The sequence below is a fragment of the Actinia tenebrosa genome, unplaced genomic scaffold (assembly GCF_029948245.1).
Source record: "Actinia tenebrosa isolate PJP-AT-01 unplaced genomic scaffold, QUT_ActTen_1.0 PGA_scaffold0__85_contigs__length_37466705, whole genome shotgun sequence".
Classification (NCBI taxonomy): Eukaryota; Metazoa; Cnidaria; class Anthozoa; order Actiniaria; family Actiniidae; genus Actinia; species Actinia tenebrosa.
In genome coordinates this window covers 10,481,766-10,503,342 of record NW_028292569.1, presented here as the reverse complement: position 1 = coordinate 10,503,342, position 21,577 = coordinate 10,481,766, and the positions used below count along the sequence as shown (strand labels likewise).

General features: G+C 35.7%; 5 protein-coding genes across 6 annotated transcripts in view; 3 read left to right on the top strand and 2 right to left on the bottom strand.

Moving 5' to 3' along the window:
- Positions 1–929: 929 nt before the first annotated feature.
- On the bottom strand, positions 930–3,034 carry LOC116308237 (uncharacterized). 2 transcript variants are annotated; one of them, XM_089030016.1, is made up of 3 exons: positions 2,311–3,034; positions 1,778–1,832; positions 930–1,480 (listed from the first exon to the last, which is right to left on the bottom strand). In XM_089030016.1, the coding sequence occupies exons 2-3, from the start codon at positions 1,798–1,800 to the stop codon at positions 1,186–1,188; spliced, it is 318 nt and encodes a 105-aa protein (XP_088886142.1). In that variant the 5' UTR covers positions 1,801–1,832; positions 2,311–3,034; the 3' UTR covers positions 930–1,185. The 2 variants fall into 2 exon arrangements, with proteins under 2 accessions (XP_088886142.1, XP_088886146.1); XM_089030020.1 differs by lacking the exon at positions 2,311–3,034 and having other exon boundaries at positions 1,778–2,263.
- Positions 3,035–5,558: 2,524 nt separating this feature from the next.
- LOC148913441 (uncharacterized) lies at positions 5,559–7,886 on the top strand. The gene is made up of 3 exons (XM_089029997.1): positions 5,559–5,907; positions 6,208–6,468; positions 6,642–7,886. Exons 2-3 carry the CDS (start codon positions 6,249–6,251, stop codon positions 7,112–7,114), a joined length of 693 nt encoding a protein of 230 aa, XP_088886123.1. The 5' UTR covers positions 5,559–5,907; positions 6,208–6,248; the 3' UTR covers positions 7,115–7,886.
- The window catches only part of LOC116289876 (lachesin-like), a gene marked incomplete at its 5' end in the record, with an annotated part of 30,386 nt that continues 16,212 nt past the window's right edge, over positions 7,404–21,577 (top strand). The window contains one exon of the mRNA XM_089032537.1: positions 7,404–7,458. Coding sequence (XP_088888663.1) covers positions 7,404–7,458 — 55 coding nt within the window. The remainder of the gene's footprint in view (positions 7,459–21,577) is intronic.
- Positions 7,959–11,618, top strand: LOC148913440 (uncharacterized). The gene has a single exon (XM_089029966.1). It carries the CDS (start codon positions 8,037–8,039, stop codon positions 10,929–10,931), a length of 2,895 nt encoding a protein of 964 aa, XP_088886092.1. The 5' UTR covers positions 7,959–8,036; the 3' UTR covers positions 10,932–11,618.
- Positions 10,927–13,230, bottom strand: LOC148913439 (uncharacterized). The gene has a single exon (XM_089029981.1). It carries the CDS (start codon positions 13,228–13,230, stop codon positions 11,647–11,649), a length of 1,584 nt encoding a protein of 527 aa, XP_088886107.1. The 3' UTR covers positions 10,927–11,646.

The window sequence follows — 21,577 nt, the reverse complement described above, 5'->3', positions numbered from 1 at the left end:
ACGACATGAAATAACTGTTTGCAGGTAATAGAGTGTAACTTTAATACAGACTACAGTAAAAACTCCATTTGAGAACCAGTTGATAATGTCAGAATCACCAGGCTGAAATTTAACATGAAAAATGATACATTTCTTAAGTATGCTTAAAGTGGATATCAAAGATTTTTTATTATGTTCAAAATCACTCATATGTGAACAGTGTAGTAGTATGGTTGCATTATTTTTGTATTTCAAATTTCCTTTTTGGAGATATAAACATTTGAAATATCAATATGTAAATGAGACCACGTAAATTCAATTATCATTGATATGCTGTACACTTTAAAGCATAAAGCTTTGGCAATGTGCAAAGCATGTGCTAAGGATCTAAGAATTTTTGTTTTTGGCTGGTAAATTTAAGAACCTGTTATGGACCTACTCACCTGATTTGTCACTAGATTCCAAATATTTAAGAACCATAACAACCTGACTTGGAAAAGTAGTGGAGGTTATTATATGCGGGACTTTTTACTGTATCTGCTATTGACTTATGAAAGTGTGATGTTTTATCAAAACAATTCGGTTTAATTTACACAAAGAATTGTGTTTATTTGTGGGAGGAGGATAAAACAGCAAAAACACAAAAACTGCAAAAATTGAACTCGGAACTCAGAACTGGGAAAAACAGATAATAAAATGTTTGAAAACCAGGTTCATCAGAGCTCCAAATTCTTGTTCTTAATCACTTTGTCCACTTATGAGCAAACTGTGACATCTAAGGAAAATAGGGCAAATGAAATGTAATGCTTTACATGTTTTTTTCTCTCAAGGATATTCAAATAACATTTATTATCATTCAAATTATTTTTTTAATGGAAGACACATGAATAGCATTCGTTTGACATTACAAACTTGACATTGCAATACATTTGAAAGTAAATAATTTATTTATCTTTTTTTTGTTATTGCATTCTACTTTATTCAAAATGTCAAATATATTTATAGGTTCATAAATTCCCAAAGTTGTAAAGATATTGAATATAAATGTACCTGCACAATAAATAATTAAGAAGCCTTTTGTGCCACGTGGCATGAAGTACATACAGGTGAAAGGTAATATATAACTGTATGATATATAAATAATTATAAATATGAATATATATATATATATATAAACCCACAAACTAAAGAGAAAGGGAACTTAGGCTACAATAATATTAGTCCACCCTGCTGCACCCGCAGAAGTTCTAGTTCTTCTTTTTTCTGTCTTGTCTCCTCTTCCTTCAATATTTTGTCTTCTATTCCCTTCTCTCTAAGCCATTCAAGTGTATCAGATGAAGACCTTCTCTTTACTTTCTCTGGTTTTGTGGCATCATCTCCAGCATCGTGATCCGCTGCAATTCTTTTCCTTGTTTGCCCAAATTTATGTACAAAAACTCCCTCTGCTGCAATCACCCTCAACATCATCAAGTCTTTAGTTTCACCCCAAGTCATTACTGACCTATAAAGAAAGATAGAAAAATATAAGCCAATTATGAAACAGCTCGTGACGTTTTTGTTGATCATGAGATAAAAGTGTAGTGTTATAATTGTATAGTACCATTGTATATATTGCTATTATATTATACTTAGATTACTTAATATTTATGAGCTTATACTTAATTATTTTGTTTTTATAATATAATTTCTGTTATTGTATAAACAAATTTAAATGGTATTTCTAATGATTATTTTTGCATGAGATGTTTACATTATAAATAATATTAAATTTGTAGTCTTATTATGCAGTGAGCCTTACTTTTTCTTTGATTCAGCTTCCATCCTATTTCTTCGTTTTTACCAAGTACAATGGGCTATTATAATGGAAAATGAGAAAAATTAGAATTACAAAGTTTAATCTTACATTACTAAAATATCGATAAAAACTGTCCTCTTGACACATCACTGGAATGAAAAAACAACAAGGCATGTGATAAAATATGAATTTGTAAAACTTTAAAGCACAACATTAATTGTTGTTGTTGTTATAAGTAGTAATAACCTTGATAAGCTAGTACCTAGTCGAGTTGTTCTTTAAAATTTCTTCATTAAAACAATTCAAAAACAATTTCCAGGGGCAACAGTTTTATTACACCGGTAACTAGAAGCTGTGACATTTCGCTAATTAGCTTGATAGTAAGCTTATCCACGTATTTTCTTTCCATTTGTGAAGTAAAATGAATTGTAGACGAATTGAATTATCTAGTGAACTAATTGGCAAGTATTTTAAGTCAAGTATTTGCTTAATTATATCACCTTATAGGCTATGAAAGTAAATTAAAGACTACTTACTTTTCACGTTTTCTTCGCGACGTCAAATGACTGCAAACGCCGTCCTGAACGGGACGTGTAGGACGTCGCTTCGAAAACCGGAAGTTAAAAACCGCTAGTTCCAGTCCATACCGCGCGCCGTCACGTCGTCTTCGGCGTCGCCGTCCCGATGCTAAATCAGTCTGCTGGTTTACACATGACGTCATCAAAACATCAAAATCTAAACTTTAGATCGTATAAAGATATTTCTCAAGTATGTTTTAGAAGTCAGTGTTATAAGTCACAAGAAAAAATCTCGAGTCATTTCGATGTTTGGTTCCCGAGTTGTGAAGGTTGAGTTTGTGTCAAGCAGGTTTCATGGAATCTTTTTTTGACGTCACATCCGCTCGTGCACTTCGAAGCTGGCCGTCAAATTCGGACTCATACGCGCGGTGGAATTTTTGACGGCTGGGGAAAGCCGTCTCTTGGCTATGGCTAAGGACACTAAGAATTCGTTTTCTTTATATGTAATGGGTATGCCATCAGAAGCAAAAGAACGGTACCGGAAAAAATTAAGTTTTGGTGTATCTGGAACTATTTTACCGGACCCATACATCATAAAAGATGAAAATTGGTCGACCGACCCTACTCTTTGGCCGGACCTGGACTTTGGACAGATTTACACGTACCTAGTAGAAACACCGTCTATTTTTGACAAAAAATCAATGAAAGCATACAAGAGCTTAGAGATATATAGTAAGTTTATAATACTAAATACTTTTTTGTTGGTATTACTGCAAAAGACTGTTTTGCCGAGCATTGAATGAATTTTATGGAGTCGTAAATTAATCAACCTCTATGGCAAACCTAAAAGCTTTATTTAAAATTTATCTCAACTTTTAAAAAGTTTTCAAAATATTGCTTTTCGGTCATTTTTGTCGTGAACTTGTCCTGAGCGACTTGAGCAATATGGCGGTCGCTAATTGGCTGTTTATGACACTTATTGTGATAATATTATTTGCATATGTAAACACAAGATTGTTGTCTTGAAGCTGCGTTACTTTTTACAGCACAAGTCAACTGAACTAGGTTCTTTAAATGAATTACACTGTATCATGTTTGGAATTTAAAAGATTGCTTTGGCTTTCAAAATCCTAAACTTTTCGTGATAAATTTCGCAAAGTTAAGTAACTTACGTACTTTTTATTGCACCCGCTTACCGGTTTGTAGATATGTCGAAAGTGGCCACGTCGAGGAAGTCAAAGCGTTTGATGTTAAAGAAGCACCCTACTGTTTTTTAAAGCCGGAGTTCTTCCCTCCATGAGAACGAAGGAAAAAGCTCATCAGCCGTGGGTCTGTTTACACAAAACCAGTGCAGACATATTTTGTGCCCATTGTACATGTGCTGCAGGGTAAGTAGTAATTTGTAAGTGAATAATATTATAAATGTCTTTTATGCAATTTATGACATGATTTTAATTATATTTCTTCCAGGTTAGGGGAAGCTTGTAGTCATATTGCAGCCCTGCTGTTTAAGGTAGAACTGGGCATTAGATATGGAATCAATAAAACATCTGTGACCAGTGAAGCTTGCAAATGGAATAAAGTTGTCAAAAAAGAGGTATATATGGTATTTACACACACACAGTTTTGTACAAATCTAATCAAAAAAAAGCAAATTGGAGTATCTAATCCATTCAATTTGGAAGGAAGGAAGGAAGCTTCTTTATTTTACCACGGTAAAAACATCAATCGATTGCCTAAAATATTTAAAAGTAAAGATTTACGATTAAGCTAGGACACTGTACATGTTGTAAGAATTTTTATTGTATTTTGTTTCAGATTAAGCCAACCACTGTCGATAACATCCAAGGGTTAGTCAACAGTAACAGAAAGAAAAAAGTGGATTTTTTTACACCATCCAGCAGGGATCCACTTCCAGATAGCTCTGCACTTACTTGTTTTCACAAAATCTGCCCTTATGCCGCCTTTTTTAACCTCATTCCTCCATTGCCTGGTGTTTGTCAACAAAGCACAACATCTGAGAAACTGTCTGAGAATAATTTTCCTGTCACACTAACAAGCCTTTATAATGAAGAAAACAAGTCCCTTACTGATCATCAACTGTCAAATAAAGTACAAGAAACCTTTCTAGCATATTCTGTTACTGAACATCAAATTGACAATCTTTTTGAATTCACCAAATGTCAGAATGTGAGCCCCTTATGGTTTGATCACCGCAAGGGAAGGATCACAGGTACTAAAGCTCATGATGTATTGGTCCGAAAAGAGACAACACCCCCTGACCACCTCATTACAAGAATAATGAGCTACAAGTCATATAATCTTAGCAGAAAGGATGCTGTGAAATGGGGGCTAGACAATGAAAGCATTGCATTTCAAGAATATTTACAAGAAATGCAATCCAGCAACCACAAGAACTTCACATGTAATAAATCTGGGTTCAGAATCAGCACCGCAAATTCATTCATGGGGGCAACAGCAGATGGCGTACTATCTTGTGACTGTTGCGGAGAGTTGTAAGAAGAAAAAGGAATGACATTATAGACATACGATGCTGTGAAGATGAATCTGCAATGATACATACTTTAATAGGTGTTTTGCTTTACAAAAATGTTTTTCTTATCACATGTATCAACATATTCTTGGCTCTAGCTCATAATAACTTTCTTCTATTTATTACATATGGAAAACGTATTATTTGGTTTAGCATTGGCATTGCTCACACATATTATACATACAGTATGTGTAAGAGTAAAAACAGTTAAAGCTATTTGCAATACTTTCAATATCTAATAAATCATAAAAGACATTATTAGAATTTATATGGTTAAGCAGCATTTAGTACTATGTTGCACACTTATAGAGTACAAACACTATAAGCGTGCAACATAAATACCACTAAATACTGCTAAATTATGCTAATCCTATTATTTTCTATTATTTGATTAGCACTATTTACTACTAAATAGTGCAAAGTGTTGCACACTTTTAGTGTTTGTACTCTAGTGTTTGTACTGTATCATAAGAAATCCACTATACAGCATATAACTGTTGTGCTAACAGTTTTCTTATTCAGTTCACTAGTCTTGGATGCATATTCATAATTGCAGCACAAATGGTCATTATACTGTCAGCATGAGGAACCATGTTCAAGCTCATTTTTCCAGATAGAATTCGAAAGTTCTTTAGTCTTTCCATTGCTCTCTCCACATGTATCCTAATGTGAGCAATTCTCCTACTCTTCTCCACGTATTCTCCAAGTATTTCCGGTGACGTGACCACCCTGAAAACGAAGCTGGCCGTCACGCGGCCGTCAGTTTAGCCATCATTTTGTAAACAAACTGTTGCCCTTTAAAAAGTGTATCTTGATATAATTAAGCTAAATTTTTGAAGTTTTGTCACGATGGGTAAAACGTGTATTGTATTGGGTTGTACGAACAAAGATTCGGGGAAACATAGGAAAGAAAATGTGAAGTTTCATCGGATACCAAAAGAGGAGCCTAGGCGAAGCATGTGGATAAAAGCTATCAACAGACGAGAAGAAAACAACGGAAACTTATATATGGATTCCTTCTTCAGACAACGACAGAATTTGTAGTGAACATTTCGTTAAAGGTAAGCTGATCTTAAATCGTAATTTTCCGTGTGATACAGAGTACGCAAAAATAGTATAAAGATGTCTATCTATGTCTATTTATTTCGTGTACAGTTTACGAAAACAAAGTGTTATGTTTTTGTTTTGTTTTGTTTTGTTTTTTGTTTTTGTACGGTAAACACGCTTCTCTCGGGAAATATTTAAAAAGGGATTAAAAATTATTTACATTCAAAATATTTTTGTTTAAATATCGCTCAAAATCTCCTAAGTGCGTTCATTATCGATGTAAACAATTTGCAATAATTGTTTTTGTGTACTAGGAAAGAGTGATAATCCAGAGAGCCCAGACTATAAACCAACGATGAACATGGGATATTGTAAAGGTTCAGAAACTGCCAGCAGAAGATTTTCTAGAATTTCTAAGCGAAATTATAAAAAGTCACTTGAAGATTTCTTTGCTGAAAGATCAAGATCGACAGAAGCCAGCAAACGACGGCATGATGATGATGTGACACGTACAGATACAGAAATGGCAGCAGGCGCTTTATTGGATTTGTCAGAAAATAAAGAGAACAACAAAGGTAGGAAAATGATATCTTAGCTTATATTGTTAAAATACATTTTTTTCTATACAATTTCTTTGTAGAAAAAGTTGTAATAAGTTTTATATATTTTAAAGTTGTTTATATTAAAATTCAGTAAAAATAATATATAGTATATTTTTTATTTACATATATTATATTTATTTTTTCAGATCGATTTATACATAATATTTGCTTGAAAAGATTAGCAGAGTTGAATATGGAAAAGAAGGAAATTTTAAGGGAGTTGGCACGTCTTCAAGAACAGATACACTCCTTGACTATTAACAACACACCAAAAATGAGGGCCTCAACACTCGTGAATCTCTCCACCAATCCAAATGAATCTACTCTTTTCTATACTGGCCTACCATCTCATGATTGCTTTCTCTGGTTAAGTAGTTTCCTTGCAGATTCCTTCCCGTCATCAAATATTCTTGCTTCAGCTGATATTCTTCTTTTGGTTCTAATGAAACTTAGGCTAAATGCACTTCATAGGGATTTATCCTACCGCTTTGACATTTCTCCATCTCTGGTAAGTTCTCTATTAGACAGTGCTCTTCCTGTGTTTGCAAAGCAAATCCGTTTCTTCATTCACTGGCCAACAAGATGTGACAGAGTCAAAAGACACTATTTTGGACAGTAATTATTTAGTCATAAATCTATATTTTTAATTAGGAATGCCTCGTGTACACATAGGAATGTAATTCTTTAGTTAACTGTTTGCGTGGAAAATGCGTAAGCAAGAAATAATTTCCGTACGTAATTACATTACAGTGAGTCATGCCTAGGTTTGGCGCTTGTTTACGTAAGTTCGTGTTTGGGACATCCTGTTTGCGCCTAGGGCGTGCAACATTGCATAGGATGTGTAAGGTCTTAAGAATGCAGGTTTTTCCATAAAAATAGGCCCAAACTAAGCTTAAATCAGTGTAGTAAAAGTTCTTGAAGACGTTGCACATATCAAGACAAGGAATTCTCTACGATGTAAAGGTATGAATCTTTGAAGCCTTTTACACTTATACCTAGGATAGATTTAGGACAAATCTATGTTAATATCGTTAACTAGTCGTTATATTTTATAGCTTAGATTTTCTACATATTTGTTAAGCATTCGTTTCATGTTGTAGTAATTCTAGTCGCATTAGCGCGTAATTTAGTACAAAGTTATTCACGCAGTAGTAATTTAGTAATCACGCTGAGTGTATCTTGTCTTTTAAACTCTTTAAAACGTTTACTATAGGATCGCTACCGCCTTACTCGCTTGTTTAACTTTTTTACTACGATAAATAGCCTTAACTGCGGGATAAAAGACCTTTTCTTTCCAACCTTTAATTTGTTCGCTACTTAAACTCTACACTCAAGGTCATTGTCGCGACCGCGTGTTCACCCTTGGGAAATTCTTTTATACTTAACATGTAATTAATCACTACTTAACACATGTAATTCTCGGTTTTCACGTGACGTCACGAGCGGATTAAAAGTTAGTGTCCGCCATATTGGTGCACAGGAAGCTCATTAGCATATGTCAAATCACACACGTGCGCTTATGTTTTGATTCGAATTATGCGATGTCCGAGGATTTACTCGTCGATATTTCAAAAAACGAAACCCAAGAACAGAAAAGAATTGAAGATACCTCTTCAATTGTCTTATCTGAATACGCCAAAAAGCTTGAAAATCACATTCGAACGAGATATTTAAAAAAAATCGAAGGTATTGGAGTCGACCCCGCGTGTTTACAAGGCGAGAAGTTAGATGCAGAATGTCTGCCACCGATCGAAGCCACCGATCTTCTCTCTTATCTTGTGCTGGAAACCAGCTTCTATACTTTAAGGCAGTTCAAGGCTTTCAAGAGTCTAGAGAGTTACAATCAAATGGTATCGGGCTTCATAACGAGCGTTCAAGGAAAAGCCATTGGAAATAAGTTCGTGGTGTTAGGAAAAGTTCGTCATTCGCAGCGAATGAATGAACCGCCAATACCAATTTGGATTATCGCTAATGGAGAAGGAACGATAATATCTGCCCACTGCCTTGGTTGCAAAGCAGGTCTAGCAGAGTGCTGCTCTCATGTAGGGAGCGTACTGTTTTATATTGAGGCGTGGAATCGTATACATGGAAAGTTGGCCTGCACAGAAGTGAAATGTACGTGGCTACTCCCAACTTACGTAAACGAAGTACCGTACGCTCAAGTTGAAGACATCAATTTTAAATCAGCTCGAAAGTTGAAAGATGAATTAGACGTTAAAATTGATGGTGTACAACCTTCGACTAGCACTCCGGTAGGGAAAACGAAGTCCGTCCCAAATGTCACCCCTACAGAAACGGATATGAAAACCTTCTTTGCAAAACTAAATGAGAGCCAAAAAAAGCCTGTCATTCTTTCTCTAGTGGCTCCTTATGCTGATCAATTTGTACTAAAAAGTCGGCGTGTTCTAACGATACCATCCCTTTACAATCATGAGAATCTGAAGCTGAACTACCCAGAGCTGTTACAAAAGTGCTGCAAAGTCGAACTATCTCTTTCTGATTCCGAGATAGAATTAATAGAACAGGAAACAAGGGATCAATCAAAAGGAACTGCGTTTTTTAAACATAGAGCTGGTCGTGTTGGGGCTTCAATGAGTTATTCTGTTGCCAATACAAATCCTGACCAACCATCTATCTCACTTATTAAAAACATTTGCTATCCACAGTTGTTTAGTGTGCAATCTAAAGCAATCAATCATGGAATCAAAAATGAAGGCAAAGCCATAGAGACTTACAACCATCTCATGTCTGCAAACCACAAAGATTTTGTACTGATAAAGTGTGGAGTTTTCATTGATAAGCAACATCCCTGGATGCATGCAACACCTGATTTCCTCTGTTCCTGCTCCTGTTGTGGTGATGGGTGTGGAGAAGTAAAGTGCCCTTACATTATTGAAAACTGGGACTTTGAAAGTTATGTGCTTAAGAAAAGTTCTTGCCTAGAGAAAGTGAATGGAATATTTCGACTAAAGAGAAAGCACCAGTATTATTACCAAGTGCAGCAACAATTGTCTATAACTGGTCGCCAATTTTGTGACTTTGTCGTGTGTGCATTCAGCGAAAACAAACCTCAAGTCTTCATTGAAAGAATTCTCCCAGAAACAAGTCACTGGGAAGCTATCGTTCCCAAAGTTACAAAAGTATGGCAGACATGCATACTACCTGAGATTCTTGCTCGATGGTATACAAGAAAACAGCACTTACCTGAAATAAAACCAGCAAACAAGTCCTCTGGTATTTGTTACTGTGGAATGCCTTCTCAAGGAAGAACTATTCACTGCAGTAACCCAAAGTGCCTAATAAAGGAATTTCACCAGACATGTTTGCATTTATCAGATTCAGTCCCTGATGTTTGGTACTGTCCTAACTGCCGCTTGCTAGCAGAATTTCAATGCAAAAAGCCAAGAAAAGCATCAAAGGCAAGTTCTACTAAGTGCACACATAATGATCAAGCTTTGAAACTGGACAGTATTTGTGTATGTGGCTCATCACCAATGATGAATGAAAGGCTTCTCAAATGTCACAGTGAAAATTGCCAAAATGGAAAGTTTTTCCATCTCCAGTGTCTGGACTATAAAAGAATGCCTAACAATAGTCAAACTACGTGGGTGTGCAGCAATTGCAAGGTGTCTCAAGCAGCCAAAGTAACTGCATCTAGTTCTATTGGTCCTACCACTTGTTCTTCTTCTTCAAAAGCCAACACTGTTAGTGCTGCATCAACAAGCCAATTAAAATGTGAAAACAGTATTCCACAAATGCAAGCAGCTAAATTGGACAAAAAGGAAAGTACAATCATTGGTAATAATGCTAGTGCTGTATCTACTAGTTATTCATCAATTATTGATTCCAGTGATGATGAATCGGATGTCAAAATAACACAAGTGACTAAAGGGGTTTTAGACAAGAGGGCTTCCCTTGGTAGCCTCAATGACAGTCATTTTGACATCATTAATTCACCTACTGGATGGCTGGACTGTACAATAATTCAGAAAGCACAAGTACATCTACAGAAAGTCAATCCTCTGATAGAGAGCTTTCAAAAAACAACCCTTGGCCCCATTAGGAACTTTGATGTTGTCACTTCAGAATTTGTTCAAATATTACATACAGGACATATGCACTGGGTCTGTATAAGCTCTATTGGATGTAGACCAGGCATGGTCAACCTTTATGATAGTCTCTACCATGATATCATTGCCAAAGAGGTTGAAGAACAGGTAGAGAGTTTAATGGCAGACAGCTATGTAGGCATAGAAAATGTAACAGTCCAGCAACAACTGAATGGGAGTGACTGTGGAATCTTTGCCATAGCATTTGCTACGTGTCTGGTTTATGGTTTCAGCCCACGAGACTTTACATTTGACATACCCAAAATGCGCCCACATCTGGCTCAGTGTTTGGAAATTGGTAAAATTACAATGTTTCCATCAGTTTAGAATATGTGTTTAGAACACGCTAGTGTTCACTAGCCATCATCTACTCTTTATTTGAAACAGTAATGTTGTTTTAGAAGAGCAAATGCATTAATACCATGAAAGAAATACAAAGTTGTTAATAATCATAGTAGCTATTTAGCAAATAACAGTTGGTTTCGATCCACTAGAATATTCATTACACAAAAACATATCTATACACCTATTTCATTTAAGAAAGGTTGTCATCGCTAAAGGAGAAAGGTGATAGGTTATTCATAGTTCCAACAATTTCTGGAATCACTTGTTTTTTTTTTGTTTTTTTTAAATGAGTTTTGAGATATCCAGTGTTGTTTGTAGCCTGAAAGAACTTTAAAGGCTTTGATTATTTGCGTTTATTTTCATATATTACACCTTCGAATCGACTATTGCCTTTGGCAGTGACAACTGTTTTTTTGAAATAGGTGATACAAAAGACCACTATATTCTATTGTGCTTTAAATGCAACAAAATAGTAGTAAATTTGAGAATTAATAATAAACAATTAAGATACACTAGTTTTCATCAGCAATGTCCAAAAATAAAATAGCTACTCTGACAGGAACAAAGCAGAAAAATATTTCTTGTGTCACCAATACATTATGACATTTTGAATACAAGAATATCCTGGTATTTCATTTTTATCTTTATAAATAAATTCAAATTCTTAAATTTTGGTAATAATTAGTATGTTTATAATCTAGTCAAATGGAATGATTGGTGGACAAAGGTTAACAAGACCAGAACACACCCTTAAAATGATATCAATGACTGGTACCTGTTCCTTATTGCTCATGAGAAAGTCAGTGCTCAGTGTCCCTTTCAGAATTGTGTACTTGCACCTCAGCAAACCGATTACCCTCTCCACATGAATTCTGACATTTGCAATTCCTCGGGTGTTCTCAACATCGATGGGGTCCAGCTGGCTCTTCCCCTTAGTAAACGCTGGTATAACAAGCTCTGCTCTCTTGAATGCCACACTTTCATGAACTGTAAATCCCCTGTCGGCCATTACTAGATCACCAGGCATAAGTTTATTTAAAATACCACAGTTTTCAGTGAGGAGCTTATCAGATGTTCTGCCACCCCAGGCCTTTGATACAAAGGAAATGGTGCCTTGTGGAGTGATTCCAATTAATACCTTTACAGTGTTGTGGTGTTTGTAGGAGCTGAAGGTCTGGGCTCTTGCCAGCAGGTTGGTAGGCCTTTCTATGAAGACCTCAAAACAATCAATAATCACTGTTGTCTTCTTTCCAAACGAAAACTCGAAGCATTGAGGCATTGTTCTCCATAGTTCATCCCGCTCAGGCCAATATATTAGTTGAGAGAGTCGTATGTCCATGATTGTTATCCAGGTAAAAAATATCCTGGAGACAGTTGGTGCAGACACTTCAAAACGGTATGCAAGATCCAAGTATGGCACATTAAGTCGGAGTTTCATCAAGACCATGACAAGTTCCTGGAACTTCGTTAAGCTCAACGACTTTCTTGCCACATGAGGGGCTACATGTTCATATACAGCTTGTAAAATAGTAGCTGAAGGCAATCCAGTGTAAAATAGTACCTTCCCATCTTCCAGCATATCTTCGCGATCGAAAGGGGCTTTCTTTGGCTGAGAAAACATATAATCTAACTCCTCAGTTTGTGTGCTTGACTCGGTCATTTCTGGATTAACTTCGTTTGTTTGTGTGCTAGAGTCAGTGATCTTACAAAGTTCCTCCAGCTTCGAAGTAATCCCGTCCAATAAATCGCCATCTTGGCAGTGCAACTTTGATTTATCACTCGCTGATTGAAGGTCATTTGCGATCTGGCTGATTTCCTCAGTTAAAGAAGGAGAGTCAAAAGAAATATTGTCGATTGTAGCGCCTTCTTCATCCAGTTTCGCTACCTTTGCAGCTGACTCGAACAATGCTCTTTCCTGTTGTCTCTTCCTTCTCACTTTTGCACGTTCACTTCGCGCGGCTTGAAGATCAGAGTTTTTCTCACTTACTACTGTTTTGTTGTGTCCCAAATTTAATGTAGGCACCCAATCGACGTTAAACTTATCCCAATTGGCAGCAGGTTTTCCAGAAACGAAGTGACGGCTGCAAATTCTCCCACTGTTGATGATTTCTTCGGATAACCCAACCCTACTAATGGCGGCCAACCACTTTCTACGTCGTTCAATCGACAGCTCTTCTGCCTCCTCTCCTTGACTTTTTCTAACCGATGGAACACGAAAGAGGGAAATTCCCTTATCACGAACACTCCTGGTATGACAATTTACCATTAAACAAAGAACCATTATAGAAAATGTGCTGAAAATATTGACTTTTAGTCGCTCGATTGTGATGAATCTCTTTTGTTTACACTATGTTGTGCACCAATATGGCGGTTAGCAACCGTTGTCATGCACCAAGTCACGTGGGTGAAAACCGAGAATTGAGAACTACTTAATATGTATTTAATTTGTATTTTTGCTTTACATTTAATCACTGCTTTATCCCTATTTATCAAGTACTTAATTCTGTCTTGCCAGCTAACTAATGTATATTTCATCCATACTTTAATTTTTGACTTAATATGTATTTAACCACCTACTTAATATATACTTAATGATTATAAAAGGTACAACAAAAATTGCACTTAAAATGGCCTTAATAACTACTTGATATATATTTGTCACATATACTTAATATATACTTGAATTGTATTTAACATGGCATTATCAAACTAGGTGTATAATGGATTGCTTAATCACTACTTCATCCCTATTTATCGAGTACTTAATTCTGTCTTGCCAGCTAACTAATGTATATTTAATTCATACTTGAATATTTGACTTAATATGTATTTAAACTACTATACTTTATATATACTTAATGTGCAACAAAAATTGTACTTGAATTGCCTTAATAGCTACTTAATATATATTTGTCACATCTACTTACTATACGATCTGGATTTCATGATTCCTATCACAATGCTATGCGCCATCTTCAAAAATTTATCAGAAGAGTGATTGTTCCTTAATTCACAATTAAGGATTCTTTAGATAGCGAATCATTCACTTCGGGATGGCTTCATGAATCCATTGCATCAATTGAAGAAGATAACAATACTAAGTTAAAAAAGTCTCAATCAGATACGAACCAAATCGGCACAAATAAACGTGTCGTATTCCATGCTCCTGGCGTTTCTTTTTGTACGTTTTGTTTCTATTACTATTGTGAATATGAAGATTTATAGTAGACTTCATTGATGCGGTATAAATTTGGCTGCATTTAGTCCCTCCAGCTCAGTTATCTTGGCCTTGTCATAGGTATAGTATAAGCCGTTGGAAAACGGAAAACCGCGTATCGGATCGTAAGTGTTCAGTTCTTGGAATCCTCTTGTTTGTAGTGTACTTTTCATCATATCATATAATTCTTCATGTTATGTATCATCTTGGCCTCTTCTCTAGTTCTGTCCGTCGTTTATTATCGTCAAAGCAAGCAAATTGAGTTTCTCCACGGGCTTTTCTTCTTGTTCTTGTGCTGCCCATTACCAGCCATAACGTATATTATTACTTCGGGGATGAAACGGTTTGTCTCTCATGTTCTGATTATGACAATAACATGGCCGGCTTTAGCTTACTGTTTTGCAGGCACGGTGTACTAATATATTTCCGTATATACTGACAATCTTCAATCTTCAATCTTCATTCTAGCAAAAGTAAATCTTTAAAGTAGTGCTTTGACTAGGTTGTGAGTTCTGCATATATTGGCGGACTATTCTAACGAGCTTTGGTAAGCACGCATTTAGATTTTGAAATTGAGGATTGGATTTCTTAGCCAATCATGATAAGCAGATTTATTGAATTATCGAAGCCATGCACTGTGCTCGTGATCAAAGTAAATAAAATGAAATCCGAGAAGCCACAACAATGCGCGCGAAAGTCCGCCAAGCATGTATCTTGTTTGGATTAGAAGCCGTCCCAATCTACGGCAAAATGCTGTCTTTTTTCTGTCTTTGCGTTATTCAAAGACATTTTAATGGACGTTGAAAAGTTTTATTCGTGGTACAGCGATCTTTTCTTATCGTAATCAAGCTGCTGAACTCCGAATGCGCGGGTTCTTAGCAGCATATTGTGCGAGAACTTTATAGGGCTTGCTGACAATAGGTTTCGAGAATTATAAGAACTGCTGACTTCGATTTAAAACAAGTCCAAGTTTTATGAAGAAGAATTCAAAAGGTATATTGTTTTACATACGGGATGTAAACTAGGAGGTTTCGAAATCCAACGTAGCCACAGAATACAGTAGTTGAAAGCCGGCTTGCCTTGACAGAAGATATTACAGTACGAGCAAGCTTTCTTCGACCAAGCAGTAGATTTTGGAAAATGTAAGGTAAATATCTAAGTCATTATTGCAGATATATAACTTGTGCTTCTATGCTACCTTATTTAGGATTAACGGCATATATTTACAAACATGTTGCGGTAAATGTTTCAGTTGTCGCATCAGTATGCAGTGATATTGTGCAGCTTGCTAGCATCGTTCGTAGACGTACTACAACATATCAAATTTAAACTATAATAATATGTCTTTATCGCAGCTTTCAAGCAACGATTTGTAGCGCTGTGTTATCCATGCTTTACACTGCAAAATTTTGCAATTGTGCTGCAGCGCGAGATTTTTGGCTGTAGCAACTGTACTTTAAAATACTAATTGAGTACAACTTTAATTTACATGGGGAGGGTGTATAAATACGGATTAACCTCATATACTTGATATGTATTTGATAATATAGTAGTTGTTAAGTGCGGCACAAATACCTATTAAATACCCTACTTAAGTACTACTTTAATTCGAATGGGGAGATAGGGTGTATAAATACGGATTAACCTCGTATACTTGATATGTATTTGATAATATAGTAGTTGTTAAATACGGAACAAATACTTATCAAATACTCTACTTAAGTACTACTTTAATTCAAATAGGGAGAGGGGATGTTCAAATATACATTAAGTACACTACTTTAAGTGTAATTATTGAAAAAGCAGTAGTTAAGTACAGATCAAGTAGCTTAAAAATACTCTACTTAACTTGAGGTTGAACAACTGAGTTCCTATTTTTGTGTATAAATACATTTTAATCCCTGTATAGATACATATCAAATAAAAGGTGGATTTAACAAAGTTGTTAAAATACAAGTTAGATACCTGTTCAGATACACATTAAGTCAAATAAATACACATTAAGTATTGTTCAAGTATACGTTAAGTAACAAAATTTTCCCAAGGGCAGTAAACCGTGTAATTCTTAGTTTGTCATAAACAAAGGTTAAAATACTTACCTAAAGCCATAGTTAACCTCTGGTCAATTTTTCCTATTGCTTTTTCCATTGGTTTAGTTCATTTTAAACGGTTTACCGACTTGTACATTAAACTTTGCAACCTAGTAATTTTCACTCGCGTATTGTAAACACTGCTAATCAGTATGCAATATTCAAATTACCTGTGACGTAATTTACGTATTTCCGTTTCTATTTATATCTAGCAAAACTGTATTTTATTCATAACTTTTAGCTATTTAGATAAGCTACAAATTTATTTTATCTCATTGTAAATATTTTTCTTGTTTTCATTAGAGATATCCTGTAATCTCGTTCCCGTTTTTTTTTATGTATTGTAAAGTTGTGTGAATTTTTCAATAAATTCTTTTGTCAAAACCGCTTGCCATCTGATTCATAGCTGAGCGCCTTGCCGCCGGTTACAAAGAGAGGAAGCAAGACGATCTCAGCCGCAGTGTATCAAAGATACCTACCCTAGCTGCATTTCTAAAGTTGACTGCACTGAAGCTTTTATAGAATGCCCAGCAAACTTCAATGCAAGATCTGCCACCTACAGTAACTATAAGCATGCTAATACAATAAAGTTCTTGGTTATCATTGCACCATCTGGTGGTGTATCATTCATATCACGTGCATATGGGGGGAGGGCTTCAGATAAAGTCATCAGTTTAGAGTCAGGATATTTAGATTTTATTCAGCATGGAGACACTATCTTAGCTGATAGAGGTTTTTTGATTGTGGATGAAGTGTTGTCTAGAGGGGCAAAACCCATCATTCCTGCATGTCAGAAAGGAAAGGAGCAGCTTAGTGCAAGAGAGGTGGAGAAGAGTAGGAGAATTGCTCACATTAGGATACATGTGGAGAGAGCAATGGAAAGACTAAAGAACTTTCGAATTCTATCTGGAAAAATGAGCTTGAACATGGTTCCTCATGCTGACAGTATAATGACCATTTGTGCTGCAATTATGAATATGCATCCAAGACTAGTGAACTGAATAAGAAAACTGTTAGCACAACAGTTATATGCTGTATAGTGGATTTCTTATGATACAGTACAAACACTAGAGTACAAACACTAAAAGTGTGCAACACTTTGCACTATTTAGTAGTAAATAGTGCTAATTAAACAATAGAAAACAATAGGATTAGTATAATTTAGCAGTATTTAGTGGTATTTATGTTGCACGCTTATAGTGTTTGTACTCTATAAGTGTGCAACATAGTACTAAATGCTGCTTAACCATATAAATTCTAATAATGTCTTCTATGATTTATTAGATATTGAAAGTATTGCAAACAGCTTTAACTGTTTTTACTCTTACACATACTGTATGTATAATATGTGTGAGCAATGCCAATGCTAAACCAAATAATACGTTTTCCATATGTAATAAATAGAAGAAAGTTATTATGAGCTAGAGCCAAGAATATGTTGATACATGTGATAAGAAAAACATTTTTGTAAAGCAAAACACCTATTAAAGTATGTATCATTGCAGATTCATCTTCACAGCATGTCTATAATGTCATTCCTTTTTCTTCTTGCAACTAGGACAGAACCATTTGCCAACAGGCTTCCTCTTAACATTTACACATTGATAGTGAAACCACCCAATCTTACATTCCTCGTTGTCACAAAATATCATCTTTCCATACTCTGGTTCCTCACACAGACACCATTTGGTCTCATCATCCTTGTCATGTCTGTTTTCCAAATGTTTGTCCATTATGTTCCTTGTAAGAATCTCTGGAATAACATGTTGAAGTAAAAAAAATGAACAGCGCTCAAGCAACAATTTACAAAAATCTATATCCTTAGGCATTCTAACAATTACCATAGAAACTTCATCTGGACTGGGAAATGTCATTACAACAAAATCACAATAATTACAATTAAATACAAGCATTTGAAATTGAATTTGTGTGTAGTATCTGTGATTTCTAGGAAGCTCAAGATTTTCATCTAAACAAAAATCTGAGTGATGTGCAGCTTCTTCAACAGTTAGAGCCCTATATTTGTAAGGGCACTTTATTTCAAGTGTGCCCTCCCCGCAACAGTCACAAGATAGTACGCTGGATTGCTGGTTGCTGGATTGCATTTCTTGTAAATATTCTTGAAATGCGATGCTTTCATTGTCTAGCCCCCATTTCACAGCATCCTTTCTGCTAAGATCATATAACTTGTAGCTCATTATTCTTGTAATGAGGTGGTCAGGGGGTGTTGTCTCTTTTCGGACCAATACATCATGAGCTTTAGTACCTGTGATCCTTCCCTTGCGGTGATCAAACCATAAGGGGCTCACATTCTGACATTTGGTGAATTCAAAAAGATTGTCAATTTGATGTTCAGTAACAGAATATGCTAAAAAGGTTTCTTGTACTTTATTTGACAGTTGATGATCAGTAAGGGACTTGTTTTCTTCATTATAAAGGCTTGTTAGTGTGACAGGAAAATTATTCTCAGACAGTTTCTCAGATGTTGTACTTTGTTGACAAATACCAGGCAATGGAGGAATGAGGTTAAAAAAGGCGGCATTAGGGCAGATTTTGTGGAAAGAAGTAAGTGCAGTGCTATCTGGAAGTGGATCCCTGCTGGATGGTGTAAAAGATTCCACTTTTTTCTTTCTGTTACTGTTGACTAACCCTTGGATGTTATCGACAGTGGTTGGCTTAATCTAAAACAAAATACAACAAAAATTCTTACAACATGTACAGTGTCCTAGCTTAATCGTAAATCTTTACTTTTAAATATTTTAGGCAATCGACTGATGTTTTTACCGTGGTAAAATAAAGAAGCTTCCTTCCTTCCAAATTGAATGGATTAGATACTCCAATTTGCATATTTTTGATTAGATTTGTGCAAAACTGCGTGTGTGTAAATACCATATATACCTCTTTTTTGACAACTTTATTCCATTTGCAAGCTTCACTGGTCACAGATGTTTTATTGATTCCATATCTAATGCCCAGTTCTACTTTAAGCAGCAGGGCTGCAATATGACTACAAGCTTCCCCTAACCTGGAAGAAATATAATTAAGATCATGTCATGAATTTCATAAAAGACATTTATAATATTATTCACTTACAAATTACTACTTACCCTGCAGCACATGTACAATGGGCACAAAATATGTCTGCACTGGTTTTGTGTAGACAGACCCACGGCTGATGAGCTTTTTCCTTCGTTCTCATGGAGGGAAGAACTCCGGCTTTTAAAAAACAGTAGGGTGCTTCTTTAACATCAAACGCTTTGACTTCCTCGACGTGGCCACTTTCGACATATCTACAAACCGGTAAGCGGGTGCAATAAAAAGTACGTAAGTTACTTAACTTTGCGAAATTTATCACGAAAAGTATAGGATTTTGAAAGTCAAAGCAATCTTTCAAATTCCAAACATGATACAGTGTAATTCATTTAAAGAACCTAGTTCAGTTGACTTGTGCTGTAAAAAGTAACGCAGCTTCAAGACAACAATCTTGTGTTTACATATGCAAATAATATTATCACAATAAGTGTCATAAACAGCCAATTAGCGACCGCCATATTGCTCAAGTCGCTTGACAAGTTCACGATAAAAATGACCGAAAAGCAATATTTTGAAAACTTTTTAAAAGTTGAGATAAATTTTGAATAAAGCTTTTAGGTTTGCCATAGAGGTTGATTAATTTACGGCTCCATAAAATTCATTCAATGCTCGGTATAAAAGCCATCTATAGACTAGAGGCGTACGTTGATGGGGTTGATATTTGTACAAAACAACTAGTCTTTTCTTTAAAAGCTTATGTACTGGTAAAACAGTCTTTTGCAGTAATACCAACAAAAAAGTATTTAGTATTATAAACTTACCTATATGCCTCTAAGCTCTTGTATGCTTTCATTGATTTTTTGTCAAAAATAGACGGTGTTTCTACTAGGTACGTGTAAATCTGTGCAAAGTCCAGGTCCGGCCAAAGAGTAGAGTCGGTCGACCAATTTTCATCTTTTATGATGTATGGGTCCGGTAAAATAGTTCCAGATACACCAAAACTTAATTTTTTCCGGTACCGTTCTTTTGCTTCTGATGGCATACCCATTACATATAAAGAAAACGAATTCTTAGTGTCCTTAGCCATAGCCAAGAGACGGCTTTCCCCAGCCGTCAAAAATTCCACCGCGCGTATGAGTCCGAATTTGACGGCCAGCTTCGAAGTGCACGAGCGGATGTGACGTCAAAAAAAGATTCCATGAAACCTGCTTGACACAAACTCAACCTTCACAACTCGGGAACCAAACATCGAAATGACTCGAGATTTTTTCTTGTGACTTATAACACTGACTTCTAAAACATACTTGAGAAATATCTTTATACGATCTAAAGTTTAGATTTTGATGTTTGTGGAGCCTTGTACTACGTAAGTTTACTACAAGAAAAAAATAAAAGAATACTTACTTCATTACACTTTAGGTGAATGAAAAATAGTTTAAAATGTTTTTTTCTGTCCTTTTTCATCCTGATACAATATATCTTATTTCTATTTTTTTCTATACGACGTTTTTCAAGATAAATCTGACAACTCTACGATAAAAAAGCTTTACAAAAAGTTTCGCGAAGCCAAAAATAGGCGACGCTTCTTGATTGGTTAAAAAAACAACCGGAAGTAAATTGCAAGACTCACGGGATGTGGGGTTGGGAAGCATGTGGTAACGAACCAAAAACACTTGGAGAGGGAGGGAGAGGACTTGTTTTGGATCCCTTTTCTCGTGTTCAGGCCCGCTCGGATGCAAGCATAACTGACGGCACATAAGTTTTCGCTAAAAAAGCCCAAAAAACCCTCCTTATAGAGAATTTATTATCAAAAATCCTTTAAATTATTGAAGATTAGATGTAAGTACGACGTTCTGTATACTTTTTTTGTTTTCGAAGTCGAAAAAAATAATGGAAAGCTCGACAAGATGGTCTGCACGCTAGTAAACCGCTAGTTCCAGTCCATAGGGCGCGCCGTCACGGCGACGGCTAAGCACAGGCTAACCACTCTAATAAATGAAGGAAATACTAAATGGTGTCTTGTCTTTGTCTTTTTATGCGCGCGCTATCGATTTTTTGTCATCTCACCTACCCCCCTTGGTAACAATTTTGTTTTTCTACTATACAATATACTAACAAGGTAGGCAACTTCACGGGCTTCCTGTGGAAAATTCGAACTTTGAAGAGAGAAAGCCACGAATTTATCCAGATATTTTCTGACGAAGTCAAATATCTTCATCTATATAACACCAATATTTCATTTATAAATGAAGTTCGTCAAAAGTGAATACATTTTTGTCAGTACAGTT